Raw genomic sequence first — 26,234 nt, 5'->3', positions numbered from 1 at the left:
TTGATGCACTAAACAGTGCTGCAGACAGGCTAAACAGCCAGCGTGCTCTAAGTCAAAGTGACTAGCTCAAATGCAACATAATCCAATGCCCAAATGAGGAGGCTCCTGTTGACACCTAATCCTCACGATTAGGTGAATTTATGTAAATAATTAAATTAGGAATGTGAACAGTCATCAGGAGATGAACTAAGCAGTCACACCCTTTTGTATATAACAATAACATACCTAATGGAATAAATCGAATCAGTTTTACTGCCTATTGGAGTTACTGCCTGGCCTGACATGGTATCAGAGCCAAGTTCTCAAAATAGTTGTAACTCCCTTCATTTTTGCTACTGTGGGCTGTACGCTGGTCTGAGCACTGTCCACTGAGCACTGCCCTCTGTCGTTCTGACCTGAGCACTGTTCTGACTGACCTCTGTCCTCTGCGTTGTGTTTCATTTCCTCAACGCCTCTGTCCTCTGCATTGTGTTTCATTGCCTCAACGCCTCTGTCCTCTGTCCTCTGCGTTGTGTTTCATTGCCTCAATGCCTCTGTCCTCTGCGTTGTGTTTCATTACCTCAATGCCTCTGTCCTCTGCGTTGTGTTTCATTGCCTCAACGCCTCTGTCCTTTGTCCTCTGCGTTGTGTTTCATTGCCTCAACGCCTCTGTCCTTTGTCCTCTGCGTTGTGTTTCATTGCCTCAACGCCTCTGTCCAGAGCAAAAGGCAGACAAATGTTTTTCGGTCAACTGGTACTGCGTTTTATTGCATTTTGTATGCGTTTGACTGCAATTCGTGTTGCGCTGGATTGCCATGGGAAATCGTGATGGGATCAATGGCGCTTGACCGCTCCTCCTTGTTGCTTGGTTAACGTCCAGCTCCCCTTAATAATAAATAATAAATAATAAATAATAAATAATAAATAATAATAAATAATAAATAATAAAAATAATTAATAATAAAATAATAAATAATAAATAAATAAATCACTTAATAATAAATAATAAAAATAATAAATAATAAATGTTAAATAATAAATGATATTAAAAATATATACAAAGAAAATAAATAAAAAAAAAAAAAAAAATTAGTAATAACCATACTAAAACTCTAAATAAGAATAAATAGAAATAAATCTGAAACTCACTCAAGAAAATGTATTTTTATTATGAGATTACGAAGGAATAATCCCTTAAATAATAAAAGAGAATTTTCAAATGAACGTTTAAATACCCCTCCTGAAAATATTAATGAGAGAAAATACAAGGACTAATATAAACTTTAAGAAAATGAATTTCCAGCATATATTCCACTGGCAAGGAACGAAAAGAGGAATAACGCATTCCCGCATTGTGATTAGTAAAACTAATAATCCCACTTTGAAGATAAAAAAAATGGTGTATAATAACTGAAAACGTTGAGTAACTCCAAAATTTAATACCAAAATAGCTTCAGCAAAATAATAGTCAAAATTCACTTGTATTTGGGTTTGGTAAAGTCAAAATAATCTGACTCGACGACAGCTGGACAATCGAGTTAACTCAGTGACAACTCGAGTTATTAAATAATAAAGAAAAATAGACTTCGTCGTTTATGACAAAGCTTGATAACCAAAACTGCTAAGTAGACTGATTGTATTAATTTTAACCATGAGTGAACTAGGCCATGGTGGGCACATGAAACTATATTCGAAGTAACAATTTAAAACAACATGAGCTTTCTCGAAATTTAACTTCCTTCGCAATTGCATCATTTGAGGGGTGGATCACATAAGGATAGAAAACTTGAAAATTAAATTATTTGACTATCTTTCGAAGGACCCAAAATTTAATAATCCATAATTTCGTTCCCTCTGCGTGGAGGCACCCAAAATTTTTTATTGACAGTACCGAAACTTACCATTAAATAAATCTTATTGCATTTCATTCTTTCACGGAAGAGAATCGAGTATTGTAAATTCGTTTTCATTAAAATTCACATAATATATTAGGAGGAAACTCCCTAAGGTAAAAGGAATAATTTATGGGTTATCACGCAAGGGTTTTAATAATCAAGGAAAGAGGGGCTTTACAAGAATAGAGAAAATCTGGGGTTATGGACAACTACTACTTGCATTTTTTTTTTTAATTAAATTATTTCACTTCATTAAAAAAAAATGGATTAATTTAATTAAGGTAAAATAAAAAAATTCTCTTTTAAAACCCCACGTTGTGTACAATTACAAAGCTTTCCATGCCTCCATGGGCTCTACTTGAGAATCCTCAACAATTCCCAAGAAATTTGATTATAAATAATTGGGGTGGTCTCTGGATTAAGAAAATTGGAATAAACAACCAGTAAAGATGCAAGGGACAACAAGAAGGAACCCGGATATGAAAATATGTACATGATAAGATTAGCTGTGGAGATTACTCATAGAAATGACTTTAAAAATGAACACCATCAAAATATAACTATGCAGTAAGTATGCACTGCATAGTTATCTCCAATGAATCATCTTGTCCACAACAGAGTGAATCATCCTGTCCCGCGAAAGAGAGCGAATCATCTTGTCCACAGCAGAGTGAATCATCCTGTCCACAGGAGAGCGAATCATCCTGTCCCGCGAAAGAGCGAATCATCTTGTCCACAGGAGAGCGAATCATCCTGTCCACAGGAGAGCGAATCATCTTGTCCACAGGAGAGCGAATCATCCTGTCCAGTGGATGCCACGAATAACTAATCATCCTGGCCTACAAGAGAACGAATCATCTTGTTCCACAATCTCCATGGAGAACACATCATCCAGGCCCATAGGAGAACTAATCATCCTGTTCCATAGTCGCCACAGAGAACGAATCATCCTAGCCCACAGGAGAACTAATCATCCTGTTCCACAGTCGCCACGGAGAATGAATCATCCTGGCCCATAGGAGAACTAATCATCCTGTTCCACAGTCGCCATGGGGTGTCACAGGGGAAGGTTTAACCTTTACCCTGTACATAGTGCACTACCAGGGGATGGTGAGTCGCCCTGTGGTCACATGTCGCTCTAAGAAGTACCCCGTGCCCCCCTGGAGCTCCCAGAGCACAATACATCATACTCGTCCCTCATAATAGGGTCTCTGAATGACACCAAGTCGTTCTCGGAACGTCAGGAATTTGACCTTTCCTAGGGGCTTTGTCAAAATGTCGGCGACCTGTTCATCTATACCGATATGTTGGAGTCTTATTGCTCCTTGCTGCACCATATCTTGAATATAATGGTACTTGGTATCGATATGCTTGGAGCGATCATGAAATACGGGATTCTCTGATAAATGGATCCCGCTCTGGTTGTCACACAGGATCACGGTGGTATCCAATGCAAACAACTCACTGAAGAGCTTTCGCAACCAGATCGCCTCACAAGAGGCCATGCTAGCAGCAATGTACTCTGCCTTGGCGGTGCTCAAAGCCACTGACTTTTGCTTCCTGCTCATCCAGGATATCGAGGCAGATCCCAAAGAGAAACAACACACGGAAGTGCTCTTTCGGTCCACCACACTGCCTACCCAATCAACATCAGTATACCCAAGTAGTCTCACATCTCTGGCATTGTATCTTAACCCATAAGTAATTATGTCACGAAGATATCTCAACAGATTCTTGGCACCAATTCAATGTATGTGGTGAGGTTCAACCATATGTTGACTCAACGTGTTGACTGCAAAGCATATATCTGGACGGGAGTTCACTAAGAACATTATTGCTCCGACGAGTTGACGATACTCGGTGGCATTTTGTAAAATAGGTGCAGATGCACTACTGCTTAACTTTTTGAAGTCAAACTCCATCGGGGTAGTTATGGGCTTGCAATCCACCATACCGAATCTTTCCAATATTTTCACCACATATTTTCCTTGAGATAGGAAAATTTCTCCTGGCTTTTGCCAAACTTCAAGTCCTAGGAAACAGTGCATCAGTCCTAGGTCCTTCATTTCAAATTCAAAAGCCAACTCCCTCTTACATTTGTGAATGAGAGGGTCTGCACCTGTTAAAAAGAGGTTGTCAACATATAACACCAGTATGAGAGGTTTGTCATCTTCAACCTTAAAGTAAAGGTTGGGATTGACTTCACTCCTATTGAATCCCATTTTCATCAAGTAGCTATCGATCGTCTGATACCATGCTAGGGGTGCTTGCTTCAGCCCATAGAGGGCCTTCTTCAACCTGCACACATGAGATTTTCGATCATAAATATCAAATCCTTCAGGTTGCTCCACGTAGACCTCTTCTTTGATCGAACCATGCAAGAACGCGGTCTTAACATCCATTTGATGTAGTTTCCATCCTTGTGAAGCCGCAAGGGCTATGATCGAGCGGATGGTGGTATATCTGGCAACAGGTGCAAATATCTCGTCATAGTCTATACCTTCCTTCTGGGAGAAGCCACGAGCGACAAAATGAGCATTATACTTTTTTTCCTTCGGTTCCCTGGTGTTAGCTTCTTGAGAGCTCCTCACTGTAGGAAGATTGTTCACCTTGCTGAGAGCCATATCTTCGTCAAAGGTGACATCATGACTAATCACGACTTCCCTTTGACTGGCTACATAGATTCTATAGCCCTTAGTATTTTCACTATAGCCCACAAAGGTTCCTTTCTTTCCAGATGCATCCAATTTATTCCTTTTTTCTTTCGGCACATGAAAATATATAGGGCTTCCAAAAATTCTAAAATGAGATACATCAGGTTTCTTACCGGTGAACATTTCTTTAGGAGTTTTAGAACCCAATGCTTGATGGGGGCATTGGTTTTGTACATATACGACGGTGTTTGCAGCTTCGGCCCATAGAAACTTCAGAAGTCTTTGATCATGGAGCATAGCACGGACAACTTCCACAATCGTACGGTTCTTCCTTTCCGCCACACCATTCTGTTCAGGAGTGTATGGTGTAGTAGTCTCCCTCTTAATGCCAGCCTCTTTACAAAAGTTATGAAACTCATTAGATTCATATTCAGTCCCATTATCAGTCCTTAAGATCTTGATCTTCTTTTCGGTTTGATTCTCGATCAAGGCTTCGAATTGTTGAAACCAGGAGAACACTTCATTCTTCTTTTTCAAGAAATATATCCAAGTCTTGCGAGAATAATCATTTGTAAAAGCGAGGTAATATGAATATCCTCCCAAGGAGTTCACAGGCATCATACCAGATATCTCAGAGTGACTAATTGCAATATATCGGAGGTCTTGCTTTGGCTTGAGGGGTATGGTCCCCTTTTTAGCTTTCCTTCAGCACATCCGGGACATACACCTTCTTGCTCTAATCTGAACTCGGGCATCCCGGTCACCATTTTTCTTACCTCAGGTAGAGCTTTATAATGAAGGTGAGCAAACCTCCGATGCCATAGTTCAAATTGAAGAGATGTGTCACAAGACATGACACCTAGCAGACTTCCTCCGACATGATATAATGAATCAACTCGAAACCCAAGAGTGAAGGCATCTTTAATATTGTTTTTCCATGCATGTACCTTGCCATCACTGAAAGCTACTTGTAGCCTTTGTCTTCCATTGCGGAAATGGATACCAGGTTCCTTTTGAGATGAGGTACATATAATACATCTTGTAGGTGGATTGTATTACCTTGATTCAATTTAAGAGAGACATTGCCTATACCTTTCACAGGATATTTCATATTCTAGCCTTTTCTTGGATATAGCCTCAATTTTTTTTCTTCTTTTAGCATGAGAAGAAAAGGCAATGAGATGACCTTTAAGTGTGGGCATTTCTTGTTCTTCCATCCTTGCTTCTTCTTGAATGCATCTTGCCATTAATTCCTCAAATTCGGGAATTACATTATTGTTGAGAAGAGTAGTCCTAAATATATACCATGCAAATGGTAGTCCTCCAAGAGTTGTAAGTGCCATTTCCCTGTCAGTCTATCGTAGATTTTCTTGGAGGTGTTCAGTTCAGAAACATAGGCCACCAAGCGCTTGTCAATAGAGTCCCGGATGATTTTCTTTGCCTTGCTTTCTCTGGATTTCCATTTGTTCCTGGCAACAACGGATGCATTTGATGGAGGCTCAACAATATTGCCTCTCACATGGTCCAACACTTCCCGATCTTCTAAAGTCAGATCGAGAGACATCTTCCATCCGTGATAGTCAGACTTTTCACGGAGTTTGTCTTCGGCGGGGAAGAGTGTAGAGGACCCCATAGTTCTTTTTAGATAGCCTTGCCAACCTTCTCTTTAGTGATTGCTCTTGCTCTTGCTTGGGCTTTGTATTCACCTCAGCTCTGATACCATGTTAAATTATGGTATGTTCTATGCTTAGAGCAATTTACTTATCTTTCTTATTATTATCCACAGATTAGCAATCTTATGTACATAAGTAAAGTGCAGATAGAACATTAAACAATCAACAAAAAACAAGCCAAGACAAGAAACACAAGATGTGGCGGCTAGCCAGGGACAAACCCCAATATGGGGAAACCCTTTGATCAAATCTTCTTTTATCTTCAATAATTCAGCAGAGAGAAATAGTACAAAAATCTGATTTATATCAGCAGCAGCAAACCCTAGATCAACGGCATCAACATTAGTGGTATCACTATCATCGGCATCAACGACATCAACATCATCGGCATCAACAACATTAGTATCATCGGCATCAACTCTAAACTAGGGCAGTCAATTTCTTCCAAACCGGAGGTCGAATCACCTCAATTCCTGTGCCAAAAATTTCGGATTTCCAAGGAGAGTCAACTTCACCTACTGCGCAGTCAAGAGAGAGAGAATGTTGGTCAATGCTGGTCAAAGTTCCAATCTGCAGTTTGTAAACCCTTAGAAAATTGCGTCCTTCCTTCCCACATGTGAGAGAGAGACCTATCTGCGCAGGAGAGAGAGAGAGACTCTTTTCTGCGCAGAAGAGAGAGCGAGATGGATGAGAAGTGTGTATCCAAATGAGGAGGAGACATTATGTATTTATATGCAAACGTTGATGATGAATAGATGTGTCTGTTGGGCTTCTGAGCCTACATAAGTTGATGGCCGACTTTGGCAATTTGTCCATAATCAAAATAAATTCATATGTCCATAAATACTTATCGGAATTGGATGATCTTTAGATCAATCCTAGACCTCTCGACGAGAAGAATCTAAATAAAATATTATCAGCCATGAATAAGGTGATCCTCATGCAGTTTGGCCCTAGTTGCCAATTTTAACAATACTGCTCAGTGATGGGAGCAGCATAGTAGCTTAGTGATTGGGTGAAGCACAGTGACGGGTGCAACATGATGATGAGATGCAACACAGTGATGGGTGCTGCATGGTGATGGAGTCACCTTGGAGGATCAGTTGAAGTAGTATGCCTTAACTTGAGTTTAGATCAACTGCCTCATGTGCCATCTTCTTAGAGAAGATCTTTGCTCTTATTTAGATAAGTCAAAATGTTGATTTTTGATGTATATGTACTATCTCTCTCTCTGCTGAACTATTGCAGAACATATAAGAAGAATTGATCAAGGGTTTCCCCACATTGGGGTTTGTCCCTGGCTGGCGCCACATCTTGTGTCCTCTTGTCTTGGCTTGTCTTCTACGATTTACGTTTATGTTCTATTTGCATTTTACTATCATGCTAAATGTGATTGCTAATCTAGAATTGATATTGAGCTAATATGGAAATTTGAAGTAAATTTGCTATCAGCATAGAACATACCTAAAATTAACAACAACCCTCTGTCATCATGCTGCCCATAGCACTATCACTGCTACTGCTGCACTGCAACTCAGTTATTGAGACGATGGTAACTGATCTACCCAACTACTGACATCCTTGTTAGGCTAGAAGCCCTCCTGATGCTGAAGTTCTCTCTACTACCTTTGTGCCTTCCTGCACTACTGCAAACTCCTGTCTGCCTCTCGCACTGTTGCAGCCCTCATTGCGCTGGTACAGATCCCTGCACTCTAGTATTGTTCTGCCACGCCATCCCCCTCTTGCTTCTACGACATCTGTCATCCTGTTACTATCTCTCGGGGCTCCCGTAGCTGGATATGATCCAAGAGTTTGGGTACCTCAAGGATCTTGCCCCACATCTCCTGTAGTCCTCCCGACTACAGCTTGATGTCTCCCCACCTCTTCTCTAGAGGTGTATGAGCACTCATGGCACAATCGTCATCAGTTGCCATCTCTGCTCTTCTCTTCGACTCCTTCTGAGTCTCTACTTCCCTCTTGGAAGTTCTCTTCTAGAGTCCCTCTGAGTCTCGATTTCCCTCCTCGAAATCCTCTCCTAGGCTCCCTCTAAGTCTCGATTTCCCTCATAGAAATCCTTTTGCCAATAGTCGAATCGCACCTCTTCGATCCCCTTTGCTCCTACACCACTAATCTAGATTTCTTGGCTAGAAGTCCGCCTAGGTAGCAACTCCCTCTACCTTGGTTCTGTCCCGTTAGGTACTGTTCTACTTCGACAACAACAACACCCCACCAGCTTCACAATCCACAATCTGCTCATAGCTCCCTAGGCCCCAACAGCTGAAGAAACTGAGCCTCTTAGCTCTGCGCAATCCCGACAAGGCTGAATTGCTCCTCTGGCCAACTGCGTCACTCCTACCTGACTGAGTAGGATGGCGTGACTCTTCGTGAGCCTCTTCTGCCTCTCAATACCTCTGTGCTAACCCTTTCTCTGGCTCGGAATGATGACGTAAGCCCTCTGCGTCACTCCTACTCTGCTGCCTTCTGCTTAGGAGCAACTCTGTCTCTTGGGACAACTACTACTGATGCAAATACTTCTGATTATGCTGGTGCCTTCAGTCCTCTTGTGATCTGCAACTTGGCTCTGATACCATGTTGAAATTTTTGAATCTAACACATCAGAAATTCTTCCTGTATTATCTGGTTTATTTCACCGACTTGTTTATTCCTTAACAAGTTATTTAACCATATAAATACTGAAATAAACACAAATGCAGTGTTAACCATCTACAGATCAACAACTGAAAGAAATAGACAAACACACAAGGGACATCGTTATTTTTGGACAATCGTCCCCGGAAAAACCCAACTTGGGAAAACTGGTGCAACAGTCCTGAGGGTTTTATTATTAGGCAACTTTTTTGAGTACAACTGGGTGCCAAACTGGCTCGCTCGACAGAGAAATCAATCTGGCAGTAATACCTCTCTTCAGAAGCAAATATTCGGTAAGTCTGCTCCACTAAAATCTCTCCAACGCCTCTCTGAGGCTCTGAGTTAGCCTAGAACTCTCTGTGTTAGCCTACTGATGCTCTGTGCTAGCTCTTTGGCCCTCTGCGTCACCTACGCAGGTCCTCTGGCCCTCTGCGTGGCTCTTGCTGGCTCTGCATAGCCTTCTCTGCCTCTGCGATTGTTCTTTGGCACTATCCCTGCCTCTTTGCTATGCACTCGCTGCCCCTAGCTGCAACTTTGATCACTGGTTCGATTTCTCTCAGCAAACCTTGCTCCATAAAATTGAACTGACTGATCAATTTGGTGTCTCTCCAACTGACCCTCAAGCCTCCTCTTATACTTTTTCTACTGAGCCTTCATCCGCCGAGATTAAATCTCTAATCAACGATTAAGATTAGATTTGGCTTGATCCATGTCATTTAGAACCTTCTCACCCAATTTTATATTAATACCCATTAATATTTTTATTTTCCTAAGTTTAGACTTAGGAACCCATTAAAAATATTAATTATTTTAATATCTCTCTAACCTGGTGGAATTTCCCCAAACCATTTTTGGGTCTTGGAGATCTCATGTGCTTTAGCCTCTCCACCAATTTTCATGGCTAGAGCACATCGGTGCTACCCGAAATCAACACAAAGGAGGAAGGTTAGATTGACACTTCTCTACAAAACTCAGGAGGGACTTTGAGAAAACTGTATGCAAGCTGTACAAAAGTTGAAATTTGACTAACATCCACAAATGACGAAAATAAGTTAATGTTCATCAACAACTATAAAAGGAATGCAGGAATGCATAATGCATCTACCAACAAAGAGCACCATAAAAGAAAACTCTACTCTAAATCTAAATCAAACTCATGTGTAGCAGCGTGCTAGCAAATAGGACGTGTGACCCCAAAAATGCAAGCTTAAAGGTCACTCAATTGAGTGATGGGTATGGCCAAACTTTCACCATAATAGAAAAGCATGTATACCCACCTCTGAAACTATTTTGAGTGAAAGGATCATTCTTGATCCTTCACTTTATTTTGGAGCATAACTGACATTTAGCAAGCATGTAACTTTCTTCTAAAGAGGTAATTTCCTTTAAGAAGGTGGTGGCGCAGAAAAATAAAGCCCATTGGTTGGTAGATACAAGTGCATTATTGAAATAAATATAACTTAAAGAAATTGAAGATCTTTGGTCAGAATTCAGGAGGGTTTCAAGGACTATGGACATGGATGGCACATACAAGGTGAATAACTATATGCTTTTAGAACAGATACACAGTAAATTTACCCAGTCAATCAGCCATAGAGACCTTGATTCACAAGGGTAGAGCTACAAAGAAGCCATTGGTAGTGGCTGGATGTGTACCTCAAGGAAGTAAAGATTTGAAAGAGCTAGATGGTATATGTCTAATTGGAGTGCAACAGATAGATGACCTCATTTCCAAAAAAGAAGAAAGAAAAAATAAAAAAACTGAACATTTTGTGCCTTTTGAGGCTCGAAGAGTTCTATATGGGTCCTATAGAATACCTATGGGTCTTATACAGGTAGACGAGTTCTATAAAATACTTGCCGAGTCCGTGTCTTAAACGCGGGTTCTATGTGAGTGACCCGACTCGGTATAGAACCCGCCAAGACCCGCAGGTACTCGTGGGTCTAATACGGGTCATGCTTCACTGCTAAGTACTTAAATAACTTAAACAATCTTAACTCAAGATAAATTTCACTCATCATCTTGCATTAAGCATCCTAGATCTAGCTTGCATTAATAATTTACCTCTAGCATAAGCTAGGTTGATAGAAATATAGGGCAACCCTTCTCACCTAGCTTGAGGGGCTTGGCAACTCTTCAGTGGTTAACATGGTGACCTTGCAATCATCATAACCACAGTCTCTGCAGTGTCGTAGGCATTGGGTACAATAGAAGGTACCATTAATCAGGGCCTAGCTTGTTTCCTGTTGGCCTCCTTCCCACAACCTACCTTGGAGCCCAGCTTCAAAATAGTTAAGGGAAGGTTACATTTAGCCTAGGCATATAATCTAAAACTAACCAAGATCCTTGAATTTCACGTAGATTTTAGGACTTTCATTTCATATAAGCTAGTCAAGCATTCAAGTAGCGAGTGTCCGTCCGACCATTTGGTTTCAATTTATAATAAACAAGAATTGTGATTCCATTAAGGCATTGGTCGCATTACTTGAAAATCTAATTTAATCAATAAATCTAGTTGTAATTTAACCAATTTTCTAGGCCACTCATTTGTGTCTCGCAGGTATGTTGGTCCCCAACTTGTGTTCCTTCACTTCATCTCATAGGGACTACCCCCCATCGTTTGGTGTTGGGAGATAGCTAGAACAGAGTGGGTGGGGATCAGAGTGACAACCCTTGCCTTGAGAGGTTGTCACAGGTGCCTGTACATTCCGGGCGACAACAGTCGGTAAGAGGGACTAATCACCTATTGAATTGGTAAAAAAGACCAACGATAATTCTTTCAATGGATGTCCTTTTCAAGGATTAGTCACGGGTAGAAAATACCAGCAACAACTCTCATTTGCACTACTAAAAATACATTTTTTTTTTAACTTTTCGATAACAGCTATGTCCTATTCCTGAGATTAGTTTTCTTTTGAACTGGTTGAAGCAACCAACAACAATGTAATGTTCCTTTTTTGGTATTCCTTATGGCATGGATAGGATGGACTTTAAGAGTTGGGGGCAGACAGGTCACAGGTGTAGGTTGGCATCCTGAGTGCGCTCAGGGGCTTTTGGAGTTTTTATGAGGTCCGATGGGATTCGCTTGTTATATTCCATCACTCGTACAATTTTCCTTTCGTTCTGTGGCATTCCAACAACTTAAAAAAAACAGAGTTATTAGTGGATCTGACTCAATTAATTATGCTCAAGGTGGCATTTCAGGAAGAATACTTGGCATAACAACTTAGTGTAATAACTCATTGGAATCAGAATGAAATGATCTACATGACGAGATGGTTAGAAGTGATTTTCAGTGACTTGAGGAGACATGGTGGCCAATTTACCCTTTTCCCACATTAAAAAGAATATTTAATTGAAATAAAAAAGGGAAAAGTGCTCCATGATTAAAATAATAATAAAATTGGAGGTTCTAAAGGGGTCCATCAGATTTATAAAAGAGGAGGAGGATGCCATTAGGGGACATCCTAGATTATTGATATTTTTTATTGGTGAGGTTTGGAGAACCTAGTTCCCAACTTCTCTAGCCTAGGACAGAAACCCTCGGGTATGCTATTGAGTGTTGGACTAAAACCCAACTCTCTTTGAGGAGACTTCATCCGGGGGTTTCATAGAGCTTTAGGGATATTGGAGTGAGGATCATTCAGGTCCTCAATTGGTGCTTCATCGTCTTTCAGTTGATTCAGTGGCAGTTGTTGTTGGAGGAAGAGTTCAACCGTTGTGGAATTTTGAGGAATCGGGATTAGCATAGCAGAAAAATATTTGGGAGTCCACTCAGCTATCATCTTTCCTATTTTGTCTCAGATATTTCCAGTTGTAATATGCATGATATGCTATAATAAATGTAGCTTTAGTCATTCCTTGTGCTGCATTTTTTGATGTTATTTGAGTTTATGTTTATGGGTTTACTGTGCTTGTATAATTTCTGGGTTGTTATTTACTAGTGCATTTTGGTGTAATCTCGTGGGTTTTTGGCAAAAATGTCAACATAAAATTTTATAATGAAAATTATCAGAAAAATGCCATTAAATTTTTGAATGGAACATTATAGCGATATCAAAGCTTGTTAACTTGCCAGGGGAGGGTTTTGTTACAGAACAATTCGAGGGTTATTTTTGAAGCCAAATTGTTACTTTGGGTAACATTATAAAAAGGGCCAATCTCACGTTTTACGAGGCAAGGAGGTATTATTTTGAAAAGGGCTGTAAAATATTAATTATTTGGAGCATGGATTTAATTGTTGGATAGGCCAAATATTTCTTAATTTTTTTTGTGACAATGGTCCGTACTTGAATAATTCAATCTGCTGTGTGCCTGCACAAAACTGAATTTCGTCTTCTGAGCAAGTTTGAAAGAGATTTCTCTGTCCTCGAGGAGAACAAATTTACGCATCTGTCAGAATCTTCCGAGGCCAACTGAGAACAAGTATCAAAGCCATCCAAATTATTACTATTGGAGATCCAAAATTTTAGTGAGCTGCCTTTATTAAATTTTTTTGAAACCCCAATTTCCAAATCTAAATCCGGAATTCCATTGAAACCTTGAGGGGCTTGATGTGTGTTTTTGAACTAGGTGATGTTGTTGTCTCAGGGTTGCTGAGTGCATTAGTTAATTAGCACACACTAGGAGTCAATCTGGGCCAAGACGTATAGCTGAAGATCAAATCGGCGAAGTTATTCCTGTGGGCCAAAACAATATTAATGGTGGATCGATGACTATCTGTGCGGAGGAGTAAATCATTCAGTGCCAATGACGGTATTCTCTGATAGCAACTACATCCTAATCGAGATACTCATTTGCTACAGGCTGTGAGCATTCCTTTGTGAAAGTCAACCGCTGTTGAAGAAAAAAAACGGGGTTGGGGGACGAGGAGCTTGATTTGATTGGGGGAACTTTGTGAAGGTGAAGGCCTGCCATTGTCTTGTTCGTGGAGGCTGACTCTTTCATTCGGTTGAAAATCAGTTGACTGATTTGCTCCGGGGATTAGTGTGTTGCGCGCTAAGGGAAATGTAAATTCATTTAATATGTGTGTCGGTTGAAGTATTTTTGGGGCCGAATCAAGCTCTTGTAGCGTGTAGTCTATACGTGGGATGGAACGAGAAGGGATGACCAGATGCTAATGTGATGCCTGCGATGAAGAGTCAGTGACATTTTGATCAGCGATTTGGTCGGTCGGTTTTCGTGGTCGGGTTTGAAGGTCAGCTTGGTCTTTTTAGCCGTTGGAGGCTCTGCTCTGTCTATTTAACTTGCTACGCTGGATCTGTTTCTTCAACTTGTCCTGACGATGAACCACACTGGTTGGTTCGAAACGCGTCGACAAATGATGTTTCATGTGATCTTCGCCGAAAAATCTTTTGTAAAAACAAAGTTATTAATGGGCTTGACTCAATTAATTACGCTTAAGGTGGCATTTCAGGAGGAATACTTGTTAGAACACCTTAGTGTAATAGCTCGTTGGAATCGAAACGAGAAGATCTACATGATGGGATGGTTAGAAGTGATTTTTAGTAACTTGAGGAAACATAGTGGCCAATTTACCCTTTTCCCATGTTAAAAAGAATATTTTAATCGAAATAAAAGAGGGAAAAGTGATCCATGATTAAAATAATAATAAAATTGGAGATTTTAGAGGGGTCCATCAGATTTATGAATGAGGAGGAGGCCATTAGGGAACATCATGGATTATTGATATTTTTTATTCGTGAGGTTTGGAGAACCTAGTTCCCAACTTCTCTAGCCCCAGGACGAAACCTTCAGGTATGTTGTTGAGTGTTGGATGAAAACCCAACTCTCTCTGAAGAGGCTTCATCCAGGAGTTTCATAGAGCTTCAGGGATATTGGAGTGAGGATCATTCAGGTCCTCAATTGGTGCTTCATCATCTTTCAGTTGATTCAGTGACAACTCTGTGGAGTTTTGAGGGATCAGGATCAGTATAACAGCAAAATATTTGGAGGTCCACTCAGCTATCATCTTTCCTATTTTGTCTCAGATATTTCCAGTTGTACTCTGCATGATATATTATAATAAATGAAGCTGAGTCATTCCTTTTGCTGCATTTTTTGATGTTATTTGAGTTTATGGGTTTACTGTCCTTGTATAATTTTTGGGTTGTTTTTTACTAGCATTTTGGTGTAATTTCGTGGGTGTTTGGCAAAAATGTCGGCATAAAATTTTATAAAGAAAATTATTAGAAAAATGCCATAAAATTTCCGAATGCAACATTACAAACAACTCTTGCTGAAACTGGCATAAAATGCTTATTGCGTGCAAGGTGTCTGCATTTTGGGAAGATGTTACAAGTACAAGTAATGTGGATATAATTACACTGTTGGAAACAACTTAAACCATTTAGAAGCAAAATGCAAAGCATTTGAGATAGCAATATGTGTACATAACGTTATGCCATTCAATAGAAAAAGTCAAAGTACGTGATTCATGAGACACTTCCATTATGCCATTCAGTAAAAAGTCAAAGTACATGATTCATGAGACACTTCAACTCATTTCTCCTTATCTTTGTGGTATAAACAACCAAATTCCTGTTAATGGAAGTATTTAGTTCTCAGAATACAATGTTTCTACTGTCGACCTACAGGAAAATATTTCTCCATGGAGGCAAACTTTCTTGTCATATGTTCTAAGTACTTGTTATGAATAAATATATAGGAAATAATGTAAAATAAAGTAAATGAGAATAACCATAAATAATTACTAGTTAATTGGTAATTAGGTTGAAGAGTTATGTCTAAATGAGACATGACTGTCCATGAAGAGACACTTGCTTGGTATATAAGCAAGCCTCTCTCTCACATTGTATCATCATTCTTATTCACACATTTAATATATAATATTTGTATCCTCATGGATATCTTTATATTCCAAGTCTTCTGTAGTAATTAATTTGTAGAAGGAACTTTGTTCGCTTCATTTAGTATCAGAGTAGTCGATCCTCTGGCTGCTCCACCGCTGCACAGAGTCATGTTCTTCGATCCAGGTCTTTGACTGTCAAATTCATCAACATTGTTGTTGTTGAAGCGTTTTGCTACAAGAATTTGGAGTTTCTCCATTTCACTATCAACCATTTGGCCATTCAAAAAAAAAAATATAGAGAAAAATCAAATTCAAAAATAGAAAATAAAGAAAATAAAATAAGTACATATAAAGATTAAAAACAAAAAGATTTAAAAATAAATAATTAAATTTTGAAGGAGAACATTCATATATATAAAAAAGGTTCTACATTATTGATAAAAAGTGCATAATAAAGATAAGAGGGAATCTTTCCAAGTATATTTAAAACTTTTTACGTGGAGAAGTCCGTGGTATTTTAAAAGTAAAAGAAAAACAAAAGGAATACAAAATCTCTTTAATTGAATGGTAAGTTATACTTTTTACGTGAATAATAGATATTATTATTTTGATTCTTCATTAAGTGGTGAAGAGTAGATAATATTATTTTGATTCTTCATTAAGTGGTTTACAAGCCCGTGGTTTTAGAAACCCATGGTAATTGCCCATGGTATTTTAAAAGTAAAAAAAAAACAAAAGGAATACAAAATCCCTTTATGTGAATGGTAAGTTTTACTTTTTATGTGGAGAACATTAACCGAGGTTTTAGAAACAACCCATGGTAATTGCCCATGGTATTTTAAAAGTAAAAGAAAAAACAAAAGGGATACAAACTCTCTTTACGTGAAAGGTAAGTTTGACTTATTATTTGGAGAACATTAACCGAGTCAAAAGTACATAAGTGGACATATATTTTATATTATACGCCAAAGATTCACTAGGATTGTAGCTTTTCAAAAAGAAAAAAAAAAGAAATATTATAAATAAAAGATATATAAAGAGAAGTATTATATTATAAAGGGGTATTAAAAAAAAAGTTCAAGTCATAAAATTATTGAAAATATTTACAAGTACAAAGTGGGTATCATTATAAAAGGTTACATAAGGAGAAAATATCAGTTAAGAATTTACGTTAAAGTGAAAAAAAATAAAAAAAATTAATAGTAAGTGAATTTTAATAAAGATAATACACCCTAAGGTTCCATTTGAGGTAATTAGAAATAATAAGGTTCCATTTGTTGTAATTATAAATAATAAGGTGTTAATCTCATCGACGAATACAAAAGTAGTTCATTTCCTTCAAAAAAAAAAATATGGAGTCTAATTCGAAAATAAAAGAAGGAAGATTCTCCTATAAAGGTATTCCAATTGTAAATTATAAATTATTTACATTGAAAGGGTGCATCCAAAGGAAAGATATTAACATTGCCATTAATCCAAACATTGAAGATAATTACATTAATATTAATTTGGAAAATCAACTATTAATTCTAGATCCAAATATAGGCGAAAAGGTTTTTTTTAGCGGAAAAGAATATGAAATTAATGATTTACAAGTGACAATTGATCATTATGATTACATATCTCAATTTTGTGTCGTAACTATGCTTGACAAAGAGGTTGACATAATTCTCGGTCAACCTTGGTTCAAGGAATTAGGTACGTTCATTCTAAACATAGAAAACAAATTCTTGATGTTCCCTTACAAAAAGAAGATGGTCACGTTCCAAGACATGACAACAAAATCAAAACTGATAATGCTTTCAGCAAAAGATCTTAAGGATATTTCGAAACTAATGTTTCAAGAGAATCCGGAAACAGTATCGAAGAAACAGAAAGAGTATGAAGAAGTCATATCCAACAAAAATAAGGAAAATTCATGTTTGAAGGAGCATAATCAAAAGCTACTTACACAAGTAAGAAAATGTAAAGCTAAGAAACGCCAGTTAGAACAAGAAAAGGAAATTTTTGAAAAGAAACTCAATGAAAATCTATTAGGAAAAGAAGAGGAAAGTTTATGCCTACAGAACCTTAACCAAAGGTTATTAGAACAAATCAAGTGTTTAAAAACTGAGAAGCTTGAATACCAAAATAAAGTTGACTCAGAAAATGAGGAACTTTTACGTCTCAGAAACCATAATCGAAGTCTACTCACTCAAATTAAAAAACTTAAGGATGATAGGAAATCATTGGAAAATAAGTTAGAAGAACTTATTACGAAAGAAATGTCGAAGTCGTCAGTCCAAGTCGGAGGTAAAGGAACGAATACCGATCCAGTGAATATCATAACTCAAGAAGAATGCAAACTAGTTGAAGAAAAGACACACTTAGATGTTGTAGTTCAGATGATAAACACCCCAAGTGAAGATTCTGTAACCAACTCAACAACATCGTCACCTAAAGTAAATAATTTTTTTTTCTCACACTTAATAAGGGAAAATCAAACCAAAAAAGTTCCCTATCGGCATCCGAATCATGAGAGTAGACAACTCAACCATGCTACGTATCGGGACCATTCAGAACAGAAACAACAAACTGATGTTCCAGAGAAGAGTAATGTAACCTCAATCCAGTCCTACGATGACAAGTCGTTACAAAATTCCAGTGATCAGAATATTCCACAAAAGATTAATCTAGGATGGTCTGATCCCTTCTTAGTGCGACAATTTTGTTTGTCACTAAGAAGATCATATCAACTTGTATCGACGAAGATGACTATTACGAGATGAGAAGACATTCGAACCCGAAAAAGAGATCAAGCCTTTTTCATCAGCAAGCTTTGAGGACAAAGCTTTTTGAGGAGGAAGACAATGTTATGAATAAATATATAGGAAATAATGTAAAATAAAGTGAATGATAATAACCGTAAATAATTATTAGTTAATTGGTAATTAGGTTGAAGAGCCATGTCTAAATGAGACATGACTCTCCATGAAGAGACACCTGCTTGGTATATAAGCAAGCGTCTCTCTCTCATTGTATCATCATTCTTATTCACACATTTAATATATAATATTTGTATCCGCATGGATATTTTTATATTCCAAGTCTTCTGGAGTAATTAATTTGTAGAAGGAATTTTGTTCGCTTCATTTCGCTTCAGTACTTCATCACAAGGAGTGCTCTGTAAGGATTAATTCATTATTTGGTTTTGTAGAAGGGTCTCTAAAATTCATCCTTTGGGATTAATCCCTTGTAACTTTCCTAGAACAAAAATTAACAGTCTACTTGACAGACTTCAACTGCTAGAAGCATAGTCTTATTGGTCTTAGAGATAGGTCTCAATTTCACATTGGACCAAAAATAATTTTAATAGGATCAGCAGTTTTATACCCGTTATCATCAACCTGTAAGACAAGAAAAATGTCATTTTGGAGGTATTAACCATTTTTCAATTTCTGAGAGCAATTCTTTCATCATTCACCATACCCAAGATGCAGTTTTCTTGCATATCATCCTGAATTATCTCAAATTGTTAGAAATTGCTTTAATTGATTCTCTACAGAACTTGTTATCTTATTTCTTTTTAATTTAGATTGTTGTATCATAATTTTATCTGTTTTAAAAATTGTCTAGATTTGACTTGGTACTAAGTTCATCTATTTATCTTTTTATTCAGCCATGTGGCATTGTTTTTCTTTACTTACAGTAAGTATCTCGTTTCTTTTTGGGTTCATTGCTGAAGGTTGGGCCACTTGCAGTGTATTATCAGATACCTTTTCAGCGCATCGTGCTGGTACATATGCCCTTCAATATTTTGATCTTTTAATATGGATATGTCTTCTGGTAGTTTGTAAAACATTTTGGAAAACTTCAAAATTGTTTGTTCCAGCATTTACTGGTCAGTTTTGTTTGATATAGACTCTGCGCTTCTTTTTATTGTAGATGTTTGATATGATGGAACTGCCATGTGGTATATTGCGGATCCAAGCAAAGGGTGGACATGGACTCCATAATGGGTAACCAACTTTCAGTACTAGATATCTTTTCTCCCCCTTTCCCCAGACTAATTTTTTTGATACAGTTTTACTAGCATAAGATACATGTTTGAGGATTTAAATTTTAAATAGCAATCTGTCAGGTCAGTTTCTGCAAAAAAAACATGAATGATGGGTTTAGGCATTTACATTGAACTCATCTATACAGAAATATGGAGGAAGAGATCCATATTCATTTATGTGCTTAAAATTTAAACCTTTTTCTTGATCATAGTTAGCCATGGTTAAGAACAAGTTAGTAACCTACCTTGGTGCCTGAGACATTTTGGCCAAAGGGTCTGTAGCGTTGAAAATGTAACTAGGTTTGGTCTTCATAATTATCATTTTATTTATATATATTTCATGTAAAAAGGAAAGGAAGAAAAATAATTTTTTATTTATTTTTCAAGCATGGGGTTCATGCTCAAGTCAAATCGTTATTTTATTCAAGCATGTTCTTCATGCTCATTATTATTTGTTTTGGTGAAAGTAAAGGTTTATTCATAGCCTAGAAAAAAGAATTTTTAAAAGATGTAATTTGGCTAAAAAATCACCTCAAGAAGCCAAGTCAGCCCTGCTTGTCAGCTTGGCCCTGCCTAGGAAGAGACACCTATTCGATTTCCTCTGGACAAGTATAAATAGAGGTCAATTTGAGCGCATTTGGTGACACGAATTCATGGCAGCTGTTCATCTATTCTTCTGCGGTAGGACAAGAAAAGGAGCAGAGTTAAGCAGAGAAAAAGGGAGAGGCCAAGGTCATCTTTCTTGAAGCTCACATGTCTCTTGTTGGTATGTTGAAGGTTGTTGCTAGTGTTAAACTTGTTGCTGTACCTGTTAGTATGTTACTATACTTGATGCTGAACTTGCTGATTGAAGGATATCTTGAAGGAGGGTTCGACTGGGCTTCTTGAAGGTTGAAGCCTTGTCTTGGTCTTGAGTCTTGGACATCTCACTTTGATCTAATTCTACAAGAAGAGGGGTTTTTGGGTTTTCCCTGGCTTGGAGCCTAAATTTTGTGTTCTTTGTCTCTTTTGATCTTCATGTTTTTATGCTTTTGGTAATTTCTTGGTGAAGAAGAGAACTTAAATTTTAATAAGAAGCCAACAAACATTCGCATGCAATTATCATGTAAGAGAAATTGGCCCTAATATGCAAGCAAAATGATTTCTCAACATGGTATTAGAGAAAAAGTGAAGGGAAGGCAGATTGAAGGTCACTCCTAGTTGGCTTATTTAAAGAACAATATTGCAACAGTTATCTCTCTTTCAACAAAGGAAAGTCTTGAAGCTCATACTATCATATCGTTGAAGACTCTTGAATTTGCTATAAGATAGCTGTCACTCTAGTCACCGCATCCAAGCTACAAGGCTATTTCAGAAAGTCCGAAAACTTATATTTGTCTCTGTTTGGAATCCGAGCTCAAGAAAGAGGTATGTTGAGTCTTGTTGCAAGAACTATAACCTATGTTATCCATTTGTATTGAAGACCAAAGTTTATTATTGAAGCATTCTAAAGCAAAGTACTTTGAGATACTTGTGACATGTATCATTTTAAGATCATCACTTTGTGAACAGATTGCGAAAATCTGTAGCATGAGTTCTATGATTTTGTGGAAGATATGATCTCTGAAACAATACAAAAATCTCCTTAATATTATGACATGCAAATATATTGCAGTAATCCTAGACAGATTTGAAGATCCGAACCTGTGATAACACTTGGTGATCCGAACTGTATGTAATAAACAAGAGATTGACACTTGATCTAAAAGGTCTAAGGTTGTGGTACATTAATCTGAAAGGCCGAGACTGGGCTGAATAAGAGATATCCGAACCCTGTGTGAGACATTCAAATATTCTACTAAAGATACCTGAATCATCTATGACAGTGGCAATATTCTCTGTGGAGAGTTACTATGATGCAAGATACAAGAAATGCAAGCTACAGAAACAAACCTTCAAACAACTACATTTACTATAGAAAACATCCAAGCCTTCTACATCACTACAGTTTACAATGTTTACAGTGATTTGTGAAAAAATTGAGGCCTCTATCCTAGCTTGCTCTTGCCATAAGTTGAAGAAGATTAAAGATTGTCTAGCAACTAATATAAGCGAAGATCTGAGGGATGCTTCTCCATGGCAGTATCTATATGCGAGATATGAAGTAGCCAAACTTTCGAAACCTCCTCCTATACATAAGGAAGGGAAGTTATGCAAATTCTTCTCTTGGCATCTATACGTCTGTGATGTAGCTAACCATCTCTATGAACAAGCTCATTCACTGTGGCAACACTTACTACAGTAACACGTCTTCCTACAACATTCAATCTTGTTACAACATGCCTCTGGAATATTTGAGTAGACTTGATACTGAAAACTGCATCCCTCCAGGATTTATCTTTATGATCTGTATGAAGAAAAATCCAATTGCAGCATCTCTAACATGTAGGGATTGCATTGAAGACATATTTAAGGATCATCTCTGTGACATGAATAAGGAACAATATAAGTTCATCACTGTGTAATCCATCAGTATGAAGTCCTGAAGTTTGATCTGGAGATTTAGTACAAGAATAGAAGTCTGTCTTCAAGATTCTTAGACTCACAATTGATGCCGACGTTGACCTCGTTACGCATCTTCATGGAGGACAGAACTATAATTGAAATATTGCTTTGTAATGGTATAGTGGAAGGGACTGAAACGAGAATCTGGAATATTTGGAGCACATCTCTGAGGCACGATTGTATGAAGCAGTCATAACTTCCGTCCTATACGTAGTAAAAGGACTAACCACATCAATAAAGCCGACCTGTTTGAAAGGAACTGTTTGAATGGAACCAAGACAAAGCATGCAGCTCAACGAAATTTCTGAGGTTGAAGAGTTGAGGCACCTTTGTTGAAGAATGTTGGCACTTGACAATTGAAAAGGACCGGATCTTTGCAAAGAAAAATTAAGGTAAGATTGTAGAGGTATGTATAAATTCTTATGTGCATTCTATAAGTCGGTTATATTAAGTTCACTAGGTCGTGGTGATAATCATTTTAGTAAAAAGTTTTGCGTAAATATAGATTAGAGGCAGTGACATATAAGAGATTGAAATGTTAGCACACCAGATTGCATATGAAGTCTAGGTCTTGTGATCAAGAAATAAAATGAATAAAAGGCTTATCAATAGTGTTTCTAGGGTTTTGCAACTAACTCTCTAGTGTGTTTGTAGAACTTTGCAATTTTTAAATTGGCACGTCTTGAAGATTTTGGCATCTAGGGTTTGTAAACCCTAGCATAGTTTGGACTAAAAAGAACCCTAGGAACAAAACCCTATCTAATCGTTTCCGTTTTAAAAGGTAGATCTAAACCTTGATGATAATGATATTGTGAGAACAAGGTTGGTGAACAAGTCCAAGATGAAGAGTGAGCTAACCTTCCTCAAAAGATAAGTATTCCACATGTTAGGGTCCTATAATTTTTATAGGGTTGCTTGATTATAGCTGATGATTATTATATTTCGGATGTTGTAAATAACATCCCATGTTGTAAATTGTTTTCAAAAAAGGTCAAAACCTTGAGAAAATAAAAACATATGCTTGCAAGTCAAAATGCAGGATTAGAGAATAATTAAGTGTGTTTAGATTAAATTAGTCACATCATTTAAATGTGATTAAATAAATTGTAATAAAGCCTTGGTACTGTAGCTTTGATTTTATTGTAAAATTGATAACGACATAAGGAGATTTGTCGTATGTGGTTAAACTGCGCACATCTCCCGTGCCCGATCTTCAACACACATTCGATCCGACGACACCCGATATAATTCAGACCCCCTTGCCTATCTCCCTTTATCGGTGGGGGGGAGGGGGGTCCAAAATTAATGGTTGTACCCCTGGGCCCCGCTGCTACATGTCTCCCTCAGAGTATTTCGGAGCCCCCTTCACTAATACCACAATCTGCTTCTACCCCCCTCCGAAAGTGGTATCCACTCCTTGCCACAAACAGCCTTCCCGGTTACGTCATTCCCCACTTCCACTCTACTGCCACGTATCCTCTGTCTATTACTCCCGTGCCAATGTCCACCCGCCATGTCCCTCCTCATCTTCCACTCTTATTCTGCCACCTAATCATATTTCTGCCAACCATGTACCTCCACATTATCCCCCACCTCCATGTAACCTCCCGCCTCCACGTTGTATGTCTGTCTCATGGTCAAGTAAAACTATGTTTTTCCCTATACAACACAATAATTGCAAAAGTGGTTTACAGACAACTGAGAATGCATTTTCAAAAATTGAAAGAGGTTTTTGTGGCTAATATCCTCATGCACAAAAACCTTTCTCAGTTTTGTAACAACTATTATGGTTTGGGAGTTTCGGATGAATCTTTGTAGGTATATTTTCCCAAATTTTTCTGTTTTCAGTCAGTGTTTTCAAATGTAGTTTCCGAGCAGGTGGAAATGAATTTTCAAAAACTGAAAGAGGTTTTTGTTGCCAACATCATCATTTACAAAAACCTCTCTCATTTTTCTAACAACTATTATGGTTTGGGATATACAAAAGTATTACAGGATCTTATTTTTCAGAATTTCAGGAGGAAAAATCTCAAAGACAGTTAGTGACTTGGATGCCACCTCATCAAATAAGAGTTGCTATCAAATTTGAATTGCTCTTCTTTATCACCAACAATTCACAAAGATAGTGCCATGTAGATTCATTAGTTTTGAATGTCCTATATTTTAGTTCTATTTGTGTAAGACAGTTTGAGATATTTGTAACAAATCTTGATATTTTTTCAAGATATTTTAGTTTAGGATTTGTATAAATACTTCATAGTTTAAAGTAATAGAGGTTGATTGTTGAATATAATTGCCTCCGCAAATTGTAATTTTCTAGTTGCTGGAAGCATCAATAATACAAGGACATTCTTCATTGGATTCATGTGGTGTACGAATTGGTGATGTTTTTCTCCTGTTCATGTGTTTAATCATTGTCTCTTTTCTCTCATTTCTGAAAAGCTTAATTACATAACAAAAACTGTGATGAATAGGATATGTTATACAGAACACCCTATTCTAGCTGTTAGTGATTTATATGTTTTATGCCAAATTCAAATTAAGGAATCCTTCATTGCTCCCTAGTTTTTACTGAATCTTACATTTCTTTTATTTCATAATACGTTTAAAATTCTGAAAGATCCAACTAGTTAAACCTAGCTTGCCCTGTGAAACTCTTTTAAAGTTTGATGCAGATCCAATTAATCTTTAGACTCCATAGCCCAATGGAATTATAACAATTTAATCAACCAAGCAATCCAATAAAAAACAATGAGTACAGTGATAACTAGCCTAAAATCCACACCAAACATAGCTAAATTTTATAGAGAGATCCCTCTCTGAAGCTGGCAAGGCTAGATCCCAGCGTCCAAAGTGGTTTTGATGCTGTCCTATGTGTTTACTCCCTCAACCTCAAAAATATAGAATGACAACACAATGGCGACTCCACTAGGGACGAACCTTTCAGATTCCCTGGAAAAGTGTATTAAGTTCTAGATCTGATTACTGACAGTGGACAGTGATCAGACACAAGAAGGTTGTATCATTCACTTGGCGACTCCACGTTCAAAGTATCAATAACTTCAAAGTTTTTAGTGTGACTCCACTGTCAAAGAATCCCAATTTGTATAAAACTCATGGCGACTCCACTGCAAGTTGATCAGATTTCTTGCTAAACAATATGATAGGTTATGTGGGAAATCCTCTGTCTTGTGAAGTTTTAAAAGAAGTCAGGGCTGAATTAGCCGATTTTCAAATTGATGGAGATTTTTTAATGACTCTGTTTCGTTGTTTGAAATTAAGCAAATTTTATCCTGAAAGTAAAGTTTGTTTTCTTGAGTTAGTTGTTGAAAGAATCGAGAAGAATATTGAACTTTTGGATTATCAGATTCAATCCTATGATTTCCGACATCCTAAACAATTCTTGGAAAATCTTCCTTCTCCAAAACAAGAGGAGATTGTATTGCCTTTTGATTTGCAGATTGCTGAGAATTATGTTTTCGAGTACAGGACTGACACTGAACAGTGGGAATCATGGTTTAACCTTGAGAATACAACGGATGAAATCTTCCATGCTCAATCGGTCTGTTGACCACCATGTGTCAACTACCTGTAGTAGTACACCCCCTTTTTTCGCAAAGGGGATATCGCTTAATCAATGTGTCCGTGCCATTTGATTATCATCATCAGCCTATTCATGTTATTTTGTAAACCTAGTCTGCATGTGTAAATTGTAAATAATCTTAGCAGATCTGTGTCATGTATGTAATTGCCTAGGTAAACCTAATCTTCTAGTGATGATCTACGTTCCGGAAGGTTTTTTGTCTCACCGACCCATGGTCGGCAGAGTTTTCCTTCAGCCTAACCCCAAAGCCGGAATGGATTTTGTCATTAGAATCTTAGGGGAGTCCTAGTGTGCTAGGTCGAGTCTATGTAAAAGTGATTTGGGAATAATCCTAACTATTTGGTTAGGTTATTTTATTACAAATTGCTTGATCTGCTAGATTATG

At 37.7% G+C, this 26,234-nt stretch overlaps 1 protein-coding gene across 5 annotated transcripts in view; it reads left to right on the top strand.

Annotated features, from left to right (window-relative positions):
- Window positions 1-26,234, top strand: part of LOC149262861 (peptidyl-tRNA hydrolase, mitochondrial-like) — a 160,183-nt gene that overhangs the window by 96,889 nt on the left and 37,060 nt on the right. For all 5 annotated transcript variants that reach the window (XM_089425339.1, XM_089425338.1, XM_089425348.1 and 2 more), the window contains 2 exons: window positions 19,387-19,437; window positions 19,587-19,660. In XM_089425339.1, coding sequence (XP_089281465.1) covers window positions 19,387-19,437; window positions 19,587-19,660 — 125 coding nt within the window. The remainder of the gene's footprint in view (window positions 1-19,386; window positions 19,438-19,586; window positions 19,661-26,234) is intronic.

Source organism: Pinus tabuliformis, chromosome 6 (genome assembly GCF_031772625.1).
Source record: "Pinus tabuliformis cultivar Carrire ecotype Pingquan chromosome 6, CPIR1, whole genome shotgun sequence".
NCBI classification, from domain to species: Eukaryota; Viridiplantae; Streptophyta; class Pinopsida; order Pinales; family Pinaceae; genus Pinus; species Pinus tabuliformis.
Note: the sequence above shows the minus strand (reverse complement) of the source record. Positions and strands in the feature narration are given on the sequence as shown.